Source organism: Ahaetulla prasina, chromosome 4, assembly GCF_028640845.1.
Source record: "Ahaetulla prasina isolate Xishuangbanna chromosome 4, ASM2864084v1, whole genome shotgun sequence".
Classification (NCBI taxonomy): Eukaryota; Metazoa; Chordata; class Lepidosauria; order Squamata; family Colubridae; genus Ahaetulla; species Ahaetulla prasina.
In genome coordinates this window covers 141,060,260-141,079,785 of record NC_080542.1, presented here as the reverse complement: position 1 = coordinate 141,079,785, position 19,526 = coordinate 141,060,260, and the positions used below count along the sequence as shown (strand labels likewise).

The following is a 19,526-nucleotide window of genomic DNA, read 5'->3' as shown; positions in this document are numbered from 1 at the left end:
AATTTGAAGAATCATTTTGATAAAAAAAAATCAAAATTCATCCCACAAATATAAGGGAACACAGTATGAACAAGCAAGTAAAAAAAATATTCGTTCCCAACGTAAAAGAAATTTTAACCTGTCACACTGCCTGCACTGCAGAATAAGCTCTTCTTCTCTGTAATTGCAACAGCAGACTGGGCAGGTGGATAAACTTGCACAAGGAGCACATTGTGTATAATTATTTTGCCATTCACATCTTAAACCAGGAAAAGTAGCTCCACAGTGTCTGCACCAAACACACCTTCAAAACACAAGCACATGAATAACATTTAGTTTGTATTTAATTACCATTTGCTTAGATTTCCTTACTATCCAATGAACAAAACATTAACCCATTTATGTAATAGGTGAGATTATGCAAAATGTCACCACTAAAGAGACTCTATTTAAATAAGCTTTAGAATATGATGTACTATATGGAGTCCTTGGTGTTCTCTGAGTTTGATTGTTTTCTTGCAGATATTTCATTACCCAATTAGGTAATATCTTTAGTGCATCTTCACTGGAGATATTCCCTAATTGAGTAATGAAAAATCTCCAAGAAAATAACCAAGCTCAAAGATCACCAAGGACTCTGTAGTTCAACCTTGAGCTACAAATATACTCTTTTATTAATGTACTATGCGGCTGCAACTGTTCTTGGTTGTCATGGCTACCATGATATTCTAAGTCACCCCAGATCCAATGGCCCGAATATGTATGTTAAAAGGCAGAATGTGTCCTCCAAGTCTTTAAGATCCCTAATTCCAAAGCATTTGCAAATTAATTCTTAATTTAGGCTCCTACATTACTCTGCTTGGGAATGTCAATTACTGAAGGGCATGTATGATTTCCCCACTCATATTATTTAAACTTTAATTAAAATATGATCACACTTTACTGCAGTTAGGCATCCCCCAACAGTTCACCAAAATGCATGTTTAAATTTCAGGCAAAAAAACCCCTTCATAAATAAGGTGGTCTACAACCATGATACAGATTTGATTTAAACCCATAAAATATGGAGAGAGGATGATGATGATGATGATGATGATGATGATGATGATAATAATAATAATAATAATAATAATAATAATAATAATAATAATAATAATAATGAAACACACACCATTTGCACTTCCAACCTCCTTTGGGAACTGTCTGTAGTGGTGGATCCAGGCAGTAAGTGTGGTAGCTGATATCACAGTCATCACAAAGAAGTAACCTTCCTGGATCTGTAGCTTTTCCGCAGGCTTCGCAAACAGTACACTCCAGACATCTCCAACCCTTGTGGAGCACCACTTTTGTAATCTGTATAGAAGAAGGCAGCATGCAATTAAAATTCATAAAACTTTGAATTGTCAGTTCCAGGGATGCCAAATATGTCATGGTTTTACAAATATATTTTAAAAAAAGGGCATAATACTTGTTCAAATGTAATAGGGAAAGGGGATGCATTTAATTTTTTTTAATTAAAAAAGTTTCACAAAATTTTTCCACATAGATCCCCCCTCCCCCCAACCCTGATCTTTTCCCCTCCCCACTCCCTCTTTCACCCAAACCCTCCTCCCCCCAGAGCAAATACAGGGTATCGTATCTAACAATCATAAGCTAAAAGGTAAAGGTAAAGGTTCCCCTCGCACATACGTGCTAGTCGTTGCTGACTCTAGGGGGTGGTGCTCATCTCCGTTTCAAAGCCAAAGAGCCAGCGCTGTCCGAAGACGTCTCCGTGGTCATGTGGCCGGCATGACTCAAGATCAATCCCTCCAAGACGGAGTGGCTGTGGATGCCGGCATCCCGGTACAGTCAGCTGCACCCGCAGCTGACTGTTGGGGGCGAGTTAGTGGCCCCAAAGGAGGTGGTTCGCAACTTGGGCGTCATCCTGGATGGACGGCTGTCTTTTGATGAACACCTGGCGGCCGTCGCCAGGAGGGCCTTTTACCAAGTTCGCTTGGTTCGCCAGTTGCGTCCCTTCCTTGACCGGGATGCCTTATGCACGGTCACTCACGCTCTGGTTACGTCTAGGCTGGATTATTGCAATGCTCTCTACATGGGGCTGCCTTGAGGTGCACCCGGAGGCTGCAGTTAGTCCAGAATGCGGCTGCGCGAGTAGTAACGGAGCCGCTCATGGCTCCCACGTGACATCGCTGCTCCGTAGCTTGCACTGGCTTCCTGTGGTCTTCGGTGCGCTTCAAGATTTTGGTAACTATCTTTAAAGCGCTCCATGGCTTAGGACCCGGGTACTTACGAGACCGCCTGCTGTTACCTTTTGCCTCCCACCGACCCGTACGCTCTCACAGAGAGGGTCTTCTCAGGGTGCCGTCCGCCAAACAGTGTCGGCTGGCGGCCCCCAGGAGTAGGGCCTTCTCTGTGGGGGCAGTGGCGCTCTGGAACGAACTTCCCCCTGGCCTGCGTCAAGTGCCTGATCTTCGGACCTTCCGTCGTGAGCTCAAAACATATTTATTTATTAAAGCGGGACTGGCATAATTTGTGTTGAATTTTAAATTGGGTATTCTTAATATTTTTAAATTTTTAAATCTAAATTTTAATAATCAGCCTTTAAAATTTGCTCTTTTTAAATGTTGTTTTAAATTGTATATATTTTGGTTTTATTTTGGCTGTACACCGCCCTGAGTCCTTCGGGAGAAGGGTGGTATAAAAATTTAATAAAATAAATAAATAAATAAATGACTCAATGCCAAAGGCGCAAGGAACACTGTTACCTTCCCACCAAAGGTGGTTCCTATTTTTTCTACTTGCATTTTTACGTGCTTTTGAAACTGCTAGGTTGGCAGAAGCTGGGACAAGTAATGGGAGCTCACCCCGTTACACGGTAGCACTAGGGATTCGAACTGCTGAGCTGCCGATCTTTCGACTGACAAGCTCAACGTCCTAGCCCCTGAGCCACCACATCCCTTCCAATCATAAGCTAAAATATGCTAATTATCCATAAACTCCCATCCCTCCTCTAAAACTTTAACTCCCCTTTCCCATAAAAAAGAAGAAAAAGGAAAATATACTAATACTAATACAATTACATTCTATTCCCTCATGAACTATTTAGTGTTCCAATATTTCAATCCAATATCATTTTAAAAGTTAGTCCGTCTTCTTCATTCCAGTGTATTTTTTTCGTAAATAGTCTTTCATGCACTATGATGTTGCATGCACGGCGATCACGTGCTCCGGCCCCTCAGTCCCTACCCGTTCCTCAGGCGGCCATGATCCTCAGAGCCTGGATCTTCGGTTGATGTTATGTAATGCCCGGTCCGTGGCTAATAAAGCCCCCCTGATTTGTGATCTTATTCAGGGGGAGTCCGCGGACCTTATGGGCATTACGGAGACCTGGTTGGGTCCGGAGGGGGGGGTTCCCCTCGTTGAGCTGTGCCCTCCAGGTTTCCGAGCATTTCATCAGCCGAGGGCCCAAGGTAGGGGTGGGGGGGGTGGCGGTTGTCATTAAGGAAGATCTAGAGCCGAGGGAGGCCACTGTTCCTCAGATCGCCGGTTGTGAATCCCTCTATGTGAGGTGGGGCCATAGGAATCAGTTGGGCTTGTTGATCGCGTACCTGGCTCCTTGCTGCGTGACCACAGCCCTGCCCGAGCTGTTGGAGGTACTTGCCTCTGTGGCGGTTGAGATGCCCAGACTTATAGTCATGGGGGATTTCAACTTGCCATCGGCTGGCTTGTTATCGACTGCAGCTCGGGAGTTCCAGGCTTCCATGATGGCCTTGGACCTGATTCGGGTAAATGATGGCCCCACGCACATGGGGGGAGGCACACTGGACCTGATTTATATCTCTGGACAGTGGTTAAATGATCTGGAATTAGATGATTTAGTAACAGAACTGATGTCATGGTCCGATCATTTCCTCCTTCGACTAGACTTCCGAACCGCCACCCACCATCGCAGGGAGACGGAACCTATACGGTGGTTCCGTCCCAGGCGCCTGATGGACCCTGAGAGGTTCCTGACGGAGCTTGGGCCATTCCCTGAGGATCTGGCCCACGGCACGACTGAGGAACTAGTTGTGGCCTGGGAGCGGGCCGCGGCTAGGGCCTTGGACCATGTCGTGTCTTTGCGACCTCTGACCCAGCGCAGATCTCGTTTGGCCCCTTGGTTCTCCGAGGGGCTGAGGGAAATGAAACGCCGGAGAAGACGTCTAGAGAGCACCTGGAGGTCCAGCCGTTCCGAAGCTGATCGGACACTAGTTAGGTCCTATTCTAGGACCTACCTAGTGGCAATGAGGGAGGCGAGGCGCTCATATGCCTCCACCCTCATTGCGTCGGCAGATAACCGCCCAGCCGCCCTGTTTCGGGTGACCCGCTCCCTCCTTCATCAGGAGGTGCGGGATGACCCGTTGCAGGGACGTGCTGAGGAGTTTAGTGGTTATCTATATGATAAAATCGCTCAGCTCCGGGATGGTCTGGACCGAAATTGGGATGATCCAGGCGAGGGAGAGGAGACATGTCTTGTTGAGTCCATTTGGGATGAGTTTGACCCTGTGGCTCCCAAGGACGTGGACCGGTTGTTGGGGAGGCTTCACGCCACTACATGTTTACTGGACCCGTGTCCTTCCTGGTTGGTACTGGCCATTCAAGATGTGACACGAGGCTGGCTCCAGGAGATTATCAACGCTTCTTTGTTGGAAGGGGTTTTCCCTGCCGCCTTAAAAGAGGCGGTGGTGAGACCCCTCCTCAAGAAGCCCTCCCTGGACCCAGCTATTTTGGGTAATTATCGTCCAGTCTCCAACCTTCGCTTTGTTGCAAAGGTTGTAGAGAGTGCTGTGGCGCGACAGCTACCCCAATACCTGGATGAAGCCGTCTATCTAGACCCGTTCCAGTCCAGCTTCCGACCCGGGTACAGCACAGAGACAGCTTTGGTCGCATTGGTGGATGATCTCTGGAGGGCCAGGGACAGGGGTTATTCCTCTGCCCTGGTCCTATTAGACCTCTCAGCGGCTTTTGATACCATCAACCATGGTATCCTGCTGCGCCGGTTGGGGGAGATTGGGAGTGGGAGGCACCGTGTATCGGTGGTTCTCCTCCTATCTCTCTGACCGGTCGCAGACGGTGTTGACAGGGGGGCAGAGGTCGACCGCGAGGGACCTCACTTGTGGGGTGCCGCAGGGGTCGATTCTCTCGCCCCTTCTGTTCAACATCTATATGAAGCCGTTGGGTGAGATCATCAGTGGCTTTGGGGTGAGATACCAGCTGTACGCTGATGACACTCAGCTGTACTTCTCCACCCCAGGCCACCCCAATGAAGCTGTTGAAGTGCTGTCCCGGTGCGTGGAAGCCGTACGGGTCTGGATGGGGAGAAACAGGCTCAAGCTTAATCCTCCAAGAGGGAGTGGCGGTGGATGCCGGCACCCCGATTCAGTCAGCTGCAGCCGCGGCTGACTGTTGGAGGTGAGTTATTGGCCCCAAAGGATAGGGTGCGCAACTTAGGTGTCCTCCTGGATGAACGGCTGTCGTTTGAAGATCATTTGACGGCCGTCTCCAGGGGGGCCTTCCACCAGGTTCGCCTGGTTCGGCAGTTGCGCCCCTTCCTTGATCGGGATGCCTTGTGCACGGTCACTCATGCGCTGCTACCTCTCGCTGGATTATTGTAATGCTCTCTACATGGGGCTCCCTTGAAGTGCACTCGGAGGCTTCAGTTAGTCAGAATGCAGCTGCGCTGGTGATAGAGGAGCTCGCGTAGCTCCCATATAACACCGCTCCTGCGCAGACTGCACTGGCTGCCTGTGGCCTTTCGAGTGTATTTTAAGGTGCTGGTTACGACCTTTAAAGCGCTCCATGGCTTAGGGCCTGGGTTCTTACGGGACCGCCTGCTGTTACCACATGCCTCCCACCGACCCGTACGCTCTCACAGAGAGGGACTTCTCAGGGTGCCGTCCGCCAAGCAATGTCGGCTGGCGGCCCCCAGGGGAAGGTCCTTCTCTGTGGGGGCTCCCACACTCTGGAACGAACTTCCCCCGGGTTTACGCCAAATACCTGACCTTCGGACATTCCGTCGCGAACTGAAGACACATCTTTTTATTCGCGCGGGGCTGTCTTAAATTGAATTTTATCAAATTTTTAAAATTCTTATTAATTAATTTTAAATGGGGTTTTTAGCTCACTGTATATTTTAATTTTCAGGCCAATTTTAAAATAAGTTTTTTAATTGCATTTTAAATTATATATTGCACTGTTTGTTTTATTTTTGCCTGTACACCGCCCTGAGTCCTTCGGGAGAAGGGCGGTATAGAAATCAAATAAATAAATAAATAAATAAATGTTCCTGTCTCGTCTGGGTCAAGTTATTTCAGTCCAGTATTTTTTAAAAGTCAATCCATCTCCTCCATTCCCATATTTATCTTTCATAAGTAGTCTTTCAGGTACGCTAATGTTCCTGCCTTCTCATCTGGATCCACTAATTTTAACATCCAATCTTTAGTAATAAGCAATATTCCCCCAATATTATAATATCAAAAGTTATTCTTCAGTATACCTTATAGTCCATCAAGTTTATACATACATCATACATAATAATAAACATCATCTTTCAATATATCTTATAGTCCCTCAAATTTATAATCCCTCAAGTTTATATATCCATCGTAAATAATAATAAACACCCAACATTGTAATTTTCTAAACATTTACCCATTTTTCCCATACAACTCTTAACTAATTACATTTCTTATCCCCCAAATCAGTTTTCAGCTGAAGAAATTTAATATTTAATAATTCCACCATATATAATCAAGTAACATTACTACAATCCTATCTCCGACTCTTAAATTCAAACAAATACAAACCATGACATTTATCAGTATAAATTGCTAAATATTTTAAACCCCTTTCATACAATTAACTAATTACATTTCTTATCCCCCAAATCAATTTTTACCCAAAATAATTTAATTTTTAACAATTCCACCACATATAAAGTAACATTACTACAGTCATATATCCAACTTTTAAATTCAGATACAAGCTATAACATTTATCACTATAAATTGCTAAATATTTTAAACCCCTTTCATACTTAACTAATTCCACTTATTCTTCTATTTTTATCATTCTATTCAAAAAAATTTCAATTGTAATTTACCCCTTCCCATAAAAAAAGAATCCTTTGGGTTGAAATTGTTGCTTCTTAGCTCTTTGTTCTTTGGGTTTAATAACTGCTCGACTCAATCTTTGCACTTTTACATCCTCTGCTTTTTCCAATATTTCTTCCTCAACATTTACTATCACATCTTTAAATTGTAGTTGTTTTCTCTCCTCCTCATCCTTTTTTACCATCTTTACTTCTGTCATCATCTTAACTTCTGACAGTGGAGAACTTCCAACCTTTAATATATTATTATAAAAATCTCTTGCTTTAAAAACTGTATTGAGACAATACTTCCTTCCTCTATAATTTACTGTTAACCCAACTGGAACATCCCATCTAAACTGTATCTGTTGTTTCTTAAGTTCATCCACCAAAAAACCAAACCCCTTTCTATTTCTTAACATTTTAGGAGGAATTTCTTTCAACACAAATATCTTTTGTCCTAATATTTTATTTTTATTTTTATACGATGCTTATAAAATTCCATTCCTAATCCTTCTGGTTGTAAAATAGATCACAACATCTCTTGGTAGATTCTTCTGTCTGGCCAGCCGGGAATTAACACGATAATTTTTTTCAATTTGAACTCCAAAATTTTATTTATTTATTTATTTTTCGTAAAATCCACTGGCTGTTCTCCAAATATCTGTGCAAAAGCCTCTGTAAAAATCTCCTTTAGATTTTCTTGATTATTTTCTTTCAATCCTCGCACTCTTAAGACATACTCCATTATTCTATATTGCATCAAAACTATTTTTTCATCTGCCTTTTCCACTTTATTATTAACCTCTTCTATTTTATTTTCCAAGTTTAAATTGGTGTGATTAATTTTTTCAATTCTTTCATCCAACTGTATGGATGAAACGTTTAAATCCTGCCACCATCTCTTCACTGAACTCCTTATTCTGGGCTTTAATTTCCAATATCTCTTTTTGCATTTCTTTAAATTTTTGCTTTATAACAGAAGTTTGGATCTCCAAAGCTTCTTCTAAAAGTCCCTGTAAAAATTATTACATATCTTCTTGTAACTTTATTTGAATTAGCGAAAGTTCAACTTCCTTAGAGACTTCCTGCTTTGTTTTCTTAGCAGCCCTTTGTATAAATTTTATACTTAACAGCAAAAGAAAAAAAAGGAAAATTCAATAAATCTTCAATTCTTTCATAAACTTCGTAATTAGATTAATCAGTTCTAAATCATTCCACTTTAATTTTAAAATCTCTTCACATAATACTAGTGCTAGCAGCCTCAATAAACATTTCCTTCACTTTCGTTTTCACTCCCTTTACAGCAAAGACGCCATTTCCTCTATTCTTCTTGAATCATCTCAGCCAGTTACAATATAACTAGGGAGCTACATTTTGTTACTTGCATGCCTGTAGTCCTGTTTTTGCTCCGTCTGCTTCGAAAAATCCATTTAAAACTCAATATTGATTGCAGATGTGGTCGCAGCGTTTTGCTGTGCCAAAAAAAGGCAGAGGCATCCCGGATCCGGAGCTCTTCGGGTTTTCAAGGGAGCTCACCCTTCAAGCCCCCATGATCATTCCTGGTGCTTTTTTAAGGGGCTCTACCTCTACCCGATGGCTCACCTTTCCCTCTTCTCCCGAGGGAAAGGTTTCTGAGCCACTAGACAGCTGATTTTCGCTGTCAGCGACTCTATGTGATCGTGGGACTGGCGGTCTAAAAAGATTGTCCACAACGGCCACCGGACGTCCACAGCATGCATTTAATTTTATTGTCTTTCATTGGATAATGATATCCTAAAATCCCATCAATATCATTCAAATGACATTATTTTTCTGAGGCAATTGGATGTTCACAGTGATATTCTAGCTGGGAATTCTGGGAATTGAAGTCTACACATCTTTAAGTGACCAAGATTGAGAAACACTGGAGACAAAAGGTTTTCATGTCTACTATGTTGCCTATATTCAGGAACACATCACTTGTGCTATATAAAATTGCAAAATTTTAAAGTTTTTAATTACTTCCTAACCTGTCAATCAAGGACACTTTAAATGTTGAAAATTTTTATATTATGCCAAATTATTTAAAACAAAAACAAATCTTCAAAGTATTTGTCATTACATTTGTTGAAATGTATTTAAAACATTTTTTTTAAAATTTGGTACAACAAACAGAGTCATCCATGTTAGTTAATTGGGGGTTTGTGTTAGTTATTTGGGGTTTTGATTTCCAAGACCAATTAGAATAATCTTTTACTGACATTTTTTTTACAAAGTGTTTCAAATGTATATTATTCTAAAAATGCAAATTCTTTTCACAAAATGTATGCAGATTTCAAGTTAAATGCTCATATGTATGGAAAATTGTTACTGTGAAACAAAGTACATTTGAAAAAACAGCTTATAGCTTATATAATAGCAAACAATTTATTTTTTCTGCATAAATCTTTAGCAATCCAGATTTAGTGATAAATATAAAACACTAAATAAATACAGCAGTTATTGTTAATCCCAGCAAAGGGCAGTTATATTTATTATATTTAACATACTGTATCACATTATAGCAAGGTAATTATTAGAACTCATAGCTGGAAAATAACTTTTATAGTATGTATACAAAGTCATTATTTTGCCAGCTGCTAACGAATTATAGACATATTTACAAAGGATTATTTTAAAAGATTTTTAAAATCTTAAATGTCAGATATAGAAGATGAGGATACTGATGTTTTTATTACTGGTCATTATTAAGTTCTCTCTGTGGCCTACAATAGAGATAAACCTCCATCCTAATACATCCACCTGGCCCACTAGGACAGGAAAGCAGAGTATGTTGTGGATCTCAATGTGTATCTGGCAAAAATGGCCTTCTCGGTTGTGACCCCTTCTTTATGGAATATCATTTCCCCAAGGTAGAGTTGGCCCCTCTCGGTTGCTTTTCTAAAAGGTCCTAAAAACGTGGATTTTGTCAGCAGGTCTGGGGACCATACATACATACCATACATACAATCAAATCTACAAGTGGTAGATTTGATTGTATGGTGGCTGCTATGGGTGATAGGTGGTGGTTTTTATTATATGGTGGATTTTAAAAAATGCTATAAGCTGCCCGGAATTACCTAGGGGTAGGTTGGGTAGCTATATAAATTCATTAAATAAATAAATGAATCAAGTTAAAATCTAAAGTTTAAAAATGAATTTATCTGACTAATTATTAAAACAAACGTATCGGGGAGTGATGTTTTTGAAAAGAAAACAAAGCATTTCAGTTTAGCAAGGTGTGCATTCCAGAGACCTAGGGGAGCTACAAGAAGGGCTCAGTTCTGGACTTCCGGTGGCTTCCGTCTTCCCCGGAGGACGTCTGGAATGGCGTCCCAAACTGAGATCCTGTAAAAGCTGGTGTAACAGCAGAGAACAGCTGTTAGCCAGCTTCAAAGCTTTTCTCTGGGTGAAAGAGAATAGCGTAGAGTGGCTGGAGAGCAGAAGATTGCCCCAGGGGCTCTGCTTTCTTATGCAGAGTCTTGGAGGGGTGCCTGCCTAATCCAGCCCTACTCCAGACTTGGCTCGATCCTGCTAATTAGGCAGGACAAGAGGAAGACGCCCACCTCTGCTCAATTAATTCCGTTTTGAATACTAGAAGCAGACGGGACAAATACAAGTGATCGATTACTGGGGAAGCAAGAAGAGAGCTGACTTCTACTTCTTTTAAAAAAGGGGAAAACTTTTTCTCACTTTAACTTAGTGAAGGAAAAAATGGCGTCTGAGAGGAAGTGGATTGGAGGCTGCTTGTGAGAGAAAGCGAAGTTCGTCTTTGTGGATTTTAGCTAAATAGAAGCTCTCCATAGGAGGCAAGGTGAAAGTTTTTATTTTACAACTTTAATTTGAGACTTTTTGAGAGTTTGAGATTTTACAATTCTAATTAGAGACTTTACTTAAATTAAAATGGCTTTTAAACCACCAAAAGCTCCCATGACGAGAAGGGGGTCTGAAACTAACTTAGAAGATATGTTAAAGGAACAGAACAGAGTTTCTGAAGAAAGATTTAAAGAACTTATGAATAATATTCATGGTGTGAAGGATCAACTTAGGGAGGAAATTAAAGAGACTAATAAAAAAATTAGAGAAGATTTATTGATGGCTTTTCAAGGTTTGGCAAAAAATTTGGAAGTAATGGAGGACAAAGTGGAAGTAATTAGTCAAGCAAATCAGTATTTGGATAATAAAGTCGGAGAGCTCCAAAATAAAGTGGATAAAAATGAGGACCATGTGGTGGTATTGCAATATAGAGCATTGGAGAAGGCTTTGAGAATTAGGGGTCTCCAGGATCAGAAGGAAGAGATCTTTAAAAAGTTATATCAGAAGCCTTAGCTGAAATGTTAGGAATGGACCCTCGACAAGTTGATTTTCAAATTGATAAGGCATACAGGGTTAATTCTTGGGTAGCGAGGCAGAAAAAGCTCCCAAGAGACATTGTAATTTATTTTTTGACTTCTACAATAAGAAATCAGATTTTGCAAGCTACTTATCAAAAGAAATTGCAAATAGGAGAACAGGAGGTATTGGTTTTGAAAGAGATCCCTGCTAAAATGTTAAAGGATAGAAGGGACTTTAGGTTTTTTACACAAGAGCTTAAGAAGCATCAGATTCAATAGAGATGGGAGGTTCCAATTGGCTTAACAGTATTTTTTCAAGACAGGAGATATTGAATTGATACTGAGTTGAAAGCAAAATATTTTCTTTTTAATGTATTGAAAGTGGATGTAGAAACAGTGGATAAAAGTCTTCAAGAGAAACAGAGTGAGGAAGTTGAAACTGCACCTGTGATGTCAGTACCTCAAGAACAACCTCAAAAACAAAGAGTGACAAGGGGAGCTATTAGGCATAAGGAGATAGAGGAACAACTTCAAAGATAGGAACGGGATTCTACTACTGAAGCTGTGGGAGGAGCCAAGCCGAAGAGTGAGAGTCTTTAGCTAATTGCTCAGAAGCTTCAAGAGGCCAGTGATGGCAAATAAATTTTTGACATGGAATGTTAATGGTTTGAATTCAGCACAGAAAAGAAGAAAAATATTCCATTATTTGAAACAATTTAAAAACGATGTGATATGTTTGCAAGAGACACATATAAAATTATCAGATCAGAAATATTTGATTAATTCGAAATTAGGTAAACATTTTGTTTCTTCTGCTCCGAATAAGAAAAACGGTATAGTTATATATTTGAAGAAAAATATATCAGCTAAATTAATTGAAATGAACATTCAATGAAGATATATTGCTATTGAATTGATTTTAGAAGGAAAAAAGACACTTGTGATTGGCATATATGCACCTAATCAACAAGAAAAATTTTATAAACTGTTACATGAAAAATTGACTCTTTGGGACTATAAAACATTTATTATATTAGGGGATTGGAATGGTATAATGGATATTAGAAAAGATAAAAGAACTCTTTCTAAGAAAATTCCTACACATGCAAAACTGCCTAAATCTTTTTTTGATTTGATGGAAGATTTTGAGTTGAAAGATATATGGAGAAGGCAGAATTTTGATGATAGAGACTATACTTATTTTTCGGACAGGCATCAATCTTTTTCACATATTGATTTTATATTAATTACTAATGACTTGCTTTCTAGGGTTAAGAAAACAAAGATATTTCCAAGGTGTTTAACTGATCATAGTCCGGTATGGATGGAGTTGCAATATGAAGGAGGGAGAAGATCATGGAGAATAAATGAAAATTTGTTTAGATATGAGGATAATGTAAATCAATGTAAAAAACAAATGAAAGAATTTTTTGATTATAATTTGAATAAGGGAACTTAGATTGAAATGGTGTGGGACGCTAGCAAGGCCTTTATGAGAGGAAATTTGATATATATTAATAGTAGACAGAGGAGAAAATTGCAAACACAGCGTAGGGATTTAGAAGAGGAAATTCAGAGAAAACGACAATTTCTGGTATATAATCCACATTTTAAAAATTAATGAGGCGATAAAGATATTACAGAGTCAATTTAATATGTTAATGGCAGATCAGTTGGCAACCAATATACAATATGCTAAACATAATACTTTTTGTAATGCCAATAAATCAGGGAGGTGGTTGGCTTATATGTTAAGGAAAAGACAGAAAGTATGTACTATTGAAAGAATTGAATACAAGGGTAAAGTGAGATTTCAACAGGATAAAATTAAAAAAGCTTTCTTGGAATATTATACAAATTTATATGCCAGAGATACAATACTGAATATGGATATTGATAAATATTTGAAAGAATATAAGGTTAAAGGTTTAACTAATGAACAAAGGGAAGAGTTGAATCGGCCTATAACTTCTGAGGAAATTATTTTGGTAAAAAAGCAATTAAAAATAGGGAAATCCCCGGCACAGATGGACTGCAATATATTATAAAAAGTTATAGGATGAGATAGTTGGTCCACTTATGGAGTTATTTAATCAGATACTGATGGAAGGAGGAGTGCCACCATCATGGAGGACTACTTTTATTTCATTGATACCAAAAGAGGATCAGGATTGTACTAAGCCTGGGAATTATAGACCGATTTCACTCTTGAATAATGATTATAAGGTTTTTGCGAAAATAATGGCAAATAAGTTAATGGAAATTGTACAACAAAGGATTCATACTGACCAGTCTGGTTTTATAAAAGGGAGACAAATGAGGGATAATGTTAGGCAGATAGTGAATTTATTAGAATATTTGGAAAAGAAAAATCAGATTCCGGCAACGTTTATATTTTTGGATGCAGAGAACGCTTTTGATCGTTTGCATTGGGAATTTTTATTTAAATTAACAGACAAAATGCAATTTGGAAATGGTTTTATACGAATACTTAGGGCAATTTATGGAGAGCAAACAGCTCAGATAATAATTAATGGTAGTTTGACAGATAGTTTTAAAATTGTGAAAGGAACAAGACAGGGGTATCCTTTATCACCTTTATTGTTTATTTTGTCTTTGGAACCTTTATTGGATAAGATAAGAGAGTTAAGGGAGATAGAGGGTATTAGAATTAGAAGACATGAATACAAAGTCAGAGCATTTGCAGATGATTTGGTTGTTATGTTGACTCAGCCTATGAATTTGAGTGTATATTTGTTGGAAGTAATTAATCAATATGGAAGGGTCTCAGGGTTTAGAGTGAATCAAAATAAAACAAAAGTGTTAACCAAAAATATGATTAAGAACCAGAAAGAAAAACCAGAGGAAATAACAGGATTTGAAATTGTAAAAAAGGTTAAATATTTAGGAGTCTTTCTTACTTCATCAAATGTAAAATTGTATAAGAATAATTATGATGTGTTATGGAAAAAAATTCAGAAGGAAATGAATACTTGGAAAAAATTACAATTATCTTTGTTGGGGAGAATAGCAGCTATAAAAATGAATGTTTTGCCTAAATTCTTGTTCTTGTTTCAGATGATACCAATAATTAAGAAAGACAAAAATTTGGAAGAATGGCAGATTGGATATAAATAAATTTATAAAATTTATCAGTGGGGACAGAGAATTAACTGATATAGAAAATTTCTGTCCCCAGCAATCGAAAACTAAAAGGGTTATCAGTGCATGTAACATAGATGTCTGTATGGGTAAGACTATCAACCATGCTATCAAGCAAAACCAAGCATTTAACAGTGAGTGCCGTACCATGTGCACTAAACCAACAGGTGGCAAGAAAGTAGGGGCAGTCAACACAGGTTATGTAGACAGTAAACACAAGATCAATCCAAATGGACTCAAATGTCTATACACCAATGCACAGAGTATGAGGAATAAACAGGGTGAATTAGAAATCCAAGTAAATGAGGGTAGATATGATATTGTTGCCATTACGGAAACTTGGTGGGATGAAACTGACAAATGGAACATACAGCTAGAGAGATATAAATTATTTAAAAGAAATAGACCAAATAAAAGAGGAGGTGGAGTTGCACTATATATAAGAAATAACTACATCTCTACAGAAATAGAGCACAACAATGATGAAAATCATCTTGAATGTATTTGGGTCAATATAAAAGGGGTGAAAAGCGATATTGCCATAGGTCTATACTATAGACCACCCAACCAAACAGAGGAAGTAGATGAACTTTTTGCTAGTCAGCTAACTAAGGTATGTAGGAAGCACATCACAGTAGTAATGGGGGATTTTAACTACCCTGACATCAACTGGGAAACAAACTCTGCATCAAGTGGAAGATCTAACAGGTTCCTAACAAACCTAGCAGACAACTTTGTTTCCCAAAAAATAGAGAAGGCGACAAGGGGATCAGCCATATTGGACTTAATTCTCACTAACAGAGATGAAATGATAGAAGGTATTGAAGCTACAGGAACCTTGGGGGCAAGTGACCACGCAATATTGGAATTCGACATTAAGCAAATACAAGTAGTAGAACAAAGTCAAACTAGAGTCTTGGACTTTAAGAGAGCTAATTTCAATAAACTTAGAGAGAGCTTGAGAAGGATTCAATGGATGAGAATCCTCAGGGGGAAAACAACTCAAGAAGCTTGGGAAATTTTGAAAAGTGAAATTATAAAAGCACAGGCTAACACAATACCAATGAAGAAGAAAAACAGTAGATCTCAAAAGAAACCAGCATGGATGCATAAAGAACTATCTGACAAATTGAAAGACAAAAAGGACAAATATAAAAAGTGGAAAGAGGGGCAAATAACTAAGGCAGAATATCAGCAAATAGCCCGAGCCTGTAAAGATGAAGTGAGGAAAGCTAAGGCTCACAATGAACAAAGGCTAGCTAAAAGTAAAAATAACAAACAAAGCTTCTTCCAACATGTTAAAAACAAGAAAAAAGTCAAGGAAACAATTGGCCCATTGCTGGGAGAAAGTGGCAAGAAGATGACAAGCAACAGGGAGAAAGCAGATCTACTTAACTCATATTTTGCATCTGTCTTTATACAAAAGGAAAAAACAATCCAACCTATCAAAAAGAGCACTACAAAAAACAGATTAGAAACACAAGTTAAAATAGGGAAGAAAATGGTAAGTGAACACCTGTCTACCCTAGACGAGTTCAAATCACAAGGACCGGATGGATTACACCCCAAGGTTCTGAAGGAACTGGCAGACATGATCTCAGAACCACTGAACTATATCTTTCAAAGATCCTGGAGCACAGGGGAGCTGCCAGAGGACTAGAAAAGAGCTGATGTAGTTCCCATCTTCAAAAGGAAAAAAACCAGATCCAGGAAACTACAGACCTATCAGTCTGACCTCAATACCGGGGAAGATTCTGGAAAAGATAATCAAGCAACGAATCACCGAACACCTAGAAGCAAACAAAGTAATAACCAAAAGCCAAGATGGGTTTGTCAAAAACAGATCATGCCAGACTAATCTTATCGCTTTCTTTGACAAAATGACAAAGTTAGTAGACCAGAGGAATGCTGTCGATATAATTTACTTGGACTTCAGTAAAGCATTTGATAAAGTAGACCATAACCTACTACTAGATAAAGTAGAAAAATGTTGGTTAGACAGCACCACCACCAGATGGATTCGTAACTGGCTGACCAACCGCACTCAACGTGTAATCCTCAATGGAACTACATCCACATGGAGGGAAGTATGCAATGGAGTACCCCAAGGCTCTGTTTTAGGCGCAGTACTCTTCAACATCTTCAGCAATGACTTGGACAAGGGGATAGATGGGGAACTCATCAAATTTGCAGATGACACCAAGCTGGCAGGAATAGCCAACACTCCAGAAGATAGGCTCAAGTTACAGAAAGATCTTGACAGACTTGAACATTGGGCGCTATCTAACAAAATGAAATTCAACAGTGAAAAAAGTAAGGTTCTACATTTAGGCCAAAAAAACAAAATGCACCAGTACCGTATATGTGGTACCTTGCTCAATAGTAGTACCTGTGAGAGGGATCTTGGAGTCCTAGTGGATAACCATTTAGATATGAGCCAGCCGTGTGCAGCAGCTGCTAAAAAAGCCAACACAGTTCTGGGCTGCATAAACAGAGGGATAGAATCAAGATCACGTGAAGTGTTAGTACCACTTTATAATGCCTTGGTAAGGCCACACTTGGAATATTGCATCCAGTTTTGGTCGCCACGATGTAAAAAAGATGTTGAGACTCTAGAAAGAGTGCAGAGAAGAGCAACCAAGATGATTAGGGGACTGGAGGATAAAACATATGAAGAACGGTTGCAGGAACTGGGTGTCTAGTTTAACAAAAAGAAGGACTAGGGGAGACATGATAGCTGTGTTCTCAGGGGCTGCCACAAAGAAGAGGGAGTCGGGCTGTTCTCCAAAGCATCTGAGGGTAGAACAAGAAGCAATGGGTGGAAACTGATCAAAGAAAGAAGCAACTTAGAACTAAGGAGAAATTTCCTGACAGTTAGAACAATTAATAAGTGGAACGACTTGCCTGCAGAAGTTGTGAATGCTCCAACACTGGAAATTTTTAAGAAAATGTTGGATAACCATCTGACTGAGATGGTGTAGGGTTTCCTGCCTGGGCAGGGGGTTGGACTAGAAGGCCTGCAAGGTCCCTTCCAACTCTGATGTTATGTTATGTTATGTTATGTTATGTTATGTTATGTTATGTTATGTTATGTTATGTTATGTTATGTTATGTTATGTTATGTTATGTTATGTTATGTTATGTTATGTTATGTTATGTTATGTTATGTTATGTTATGTTATGTTATGTTATGTTATGTTGGAAGGGAAAAAAGCGAGAGTCAAAATGAAAATAATGCAAGATACACGGGAAAGAGGAGGATTAAAAATGCCTAATTTAAAACTGTATTATGAAGCAGTTGTTCTTTTGGTAATAAGTGATTGGTTTAATTTGACAGAGGAAAGGATTTTGAATATAGAAGGTTATGATTTATTATATGGTTGGCATGCATATTTATTGTATGTTAAGAAAGTAGATAAAGCTTTTAAGAATCATGTGTTGAGAATTTCTCTTCTGCGTGCCTTGAAAAAATATTATTATAAGTTAAATTATAAAATTCCTATATGGGCAAGTCCTCGGCATGCAGTAGAGAATATAAATATAGAACAGGAACAAGAAATGATTACTTATAAAGATCTTTTATATAATGAGAGGGGAAATTTACAACTAAAATTTTTGGATACATTAAAAGAAGAAGGGAGGAATTATACTTGGTTTTAATATGGACAGTTAAAGGCTAGATGGAAAGAAGATCAGAAAATTGGTATTATTCAAAATGAAGAAAATTTGGTTAAACAAATTAGAAATCAAACCCAGGGGCATATAAAGAGATTGCATAATGTGTTGATAGAAATAGATTCTGAAAGAGATTTAATAAAGGATTGTATGATAAAATGGGCAAAGAATATTCAGGAACCAATAATGTTGGAAATATGGGAAAAAATTTGGGTTAGAAATGTTAAATTTACGCAAGCGCAGAATTTAAGGGAAAATTTTTATAAGATGTTTTATAGATGGCATTTAGATCCTAAGAAATTATCATGTATGTGTAAATCATCCAGATATGCAAGCGAAATGTTGGAGATATAACTGTGATGATGCTATATATTTTCATGTATGGTGGACTTGTAAGAAAATTAAGTCTTTCTGGATAAGAATTTGGTGGATTATGCAGAATGTTCTGAAGAAGAAGATAAAGTTCCTACCACAATTTTTCCTTTTGGGAATAACAACAGACTGTACAGTGATTGAGACTAAATTGATTTTGAACTTAATAACAGCAGCAAGACTGTTGATTGGACAATATTGGAAGAAAAAAAAATTACACACAATAGAAGAATGGATATTGAAAGTTTCCAATTTGGCTGAGATGGCTAAAATCTCAGCCTTCTTGAAAGACAGTACTCAAGAAAAATATCTAAATGAATGGAAGAATTGGATTGATTATATTCAAAATAGATATCAGATTAAGAAATTTCAGATTGCCTTTGAATGAAGGACGTTGTTTTTGATTTTAATGGAAGTCAGGTTATGTGAGAGAGAAGGATTATAATTGTGTTAGATTTTAAAAATTTAATGTATGAGTGTTTGTTTATCGAACTATACCTTGTGTTTGCTCCGGGAAGTTGGGGTGGGGGGAGGGTTTTGGAGGGAGGGTGGAAGGAGGGGGAGGGGGGAGGGGAGGGGAAAAATTTAATTGTTGTTGTAAGAAGGGCTCAGTTCTAAGTCCCTGTGAAATGACTTTCATGAGATCATCAGGTAGGGTAGGATTATATAAAAGGGAATGTTCTCCCACAGGTAATCTAGATGCAAGCTACACAGGCTTTTTAAGGATAAACAGGTATGTGGACTTCCGACTGACGTCACAGTGAGAGATCGGATGTGAGGAGCGAGTCTCCACACTCCCATGCCAAGTTCTCCCTGGCGGAGTGCTCCAAAAGGAGCTAAAGCCACCCTGTAGG

At 38.9% G+C, this 19,526-nt stretch overlaps 1 protein-coding gene across 23 annotated transcripts in view; it reads right to left on the bottom strand.

Annotated features, from left to right (window-relative positions):
- KMT2C (lysine methyltransferase 2C) overlaps window positions 1-19,526 on the bottom strand; it is a 190,447-nt gene that overhangs the window by 64,458 nt on the left and 106,463 nt on the right. For all 23 annotated transcript variants that reach the window (XR_009155148.1, XM_058183716.1, XM_058183715.1 and 20 more), the window contains 2 exons: window positions 1,151-1,332; window positions 119-283 (listed from right to left, as the gene is read on the bottom strand). Coding sequence is in view for 22 of the 23 variants with exons in the window: in XM_058183716.1 (XP_058039699.1) it covers window positions 119-283; window positions 1,151-1,332 (347 nt within the window). In the remaining variant the exon portion in view is untranslated. The remainder of the gene's footprint in view (window positions 1-118; window positions 284-1,150; window positions 1,333-19,526) is intronic.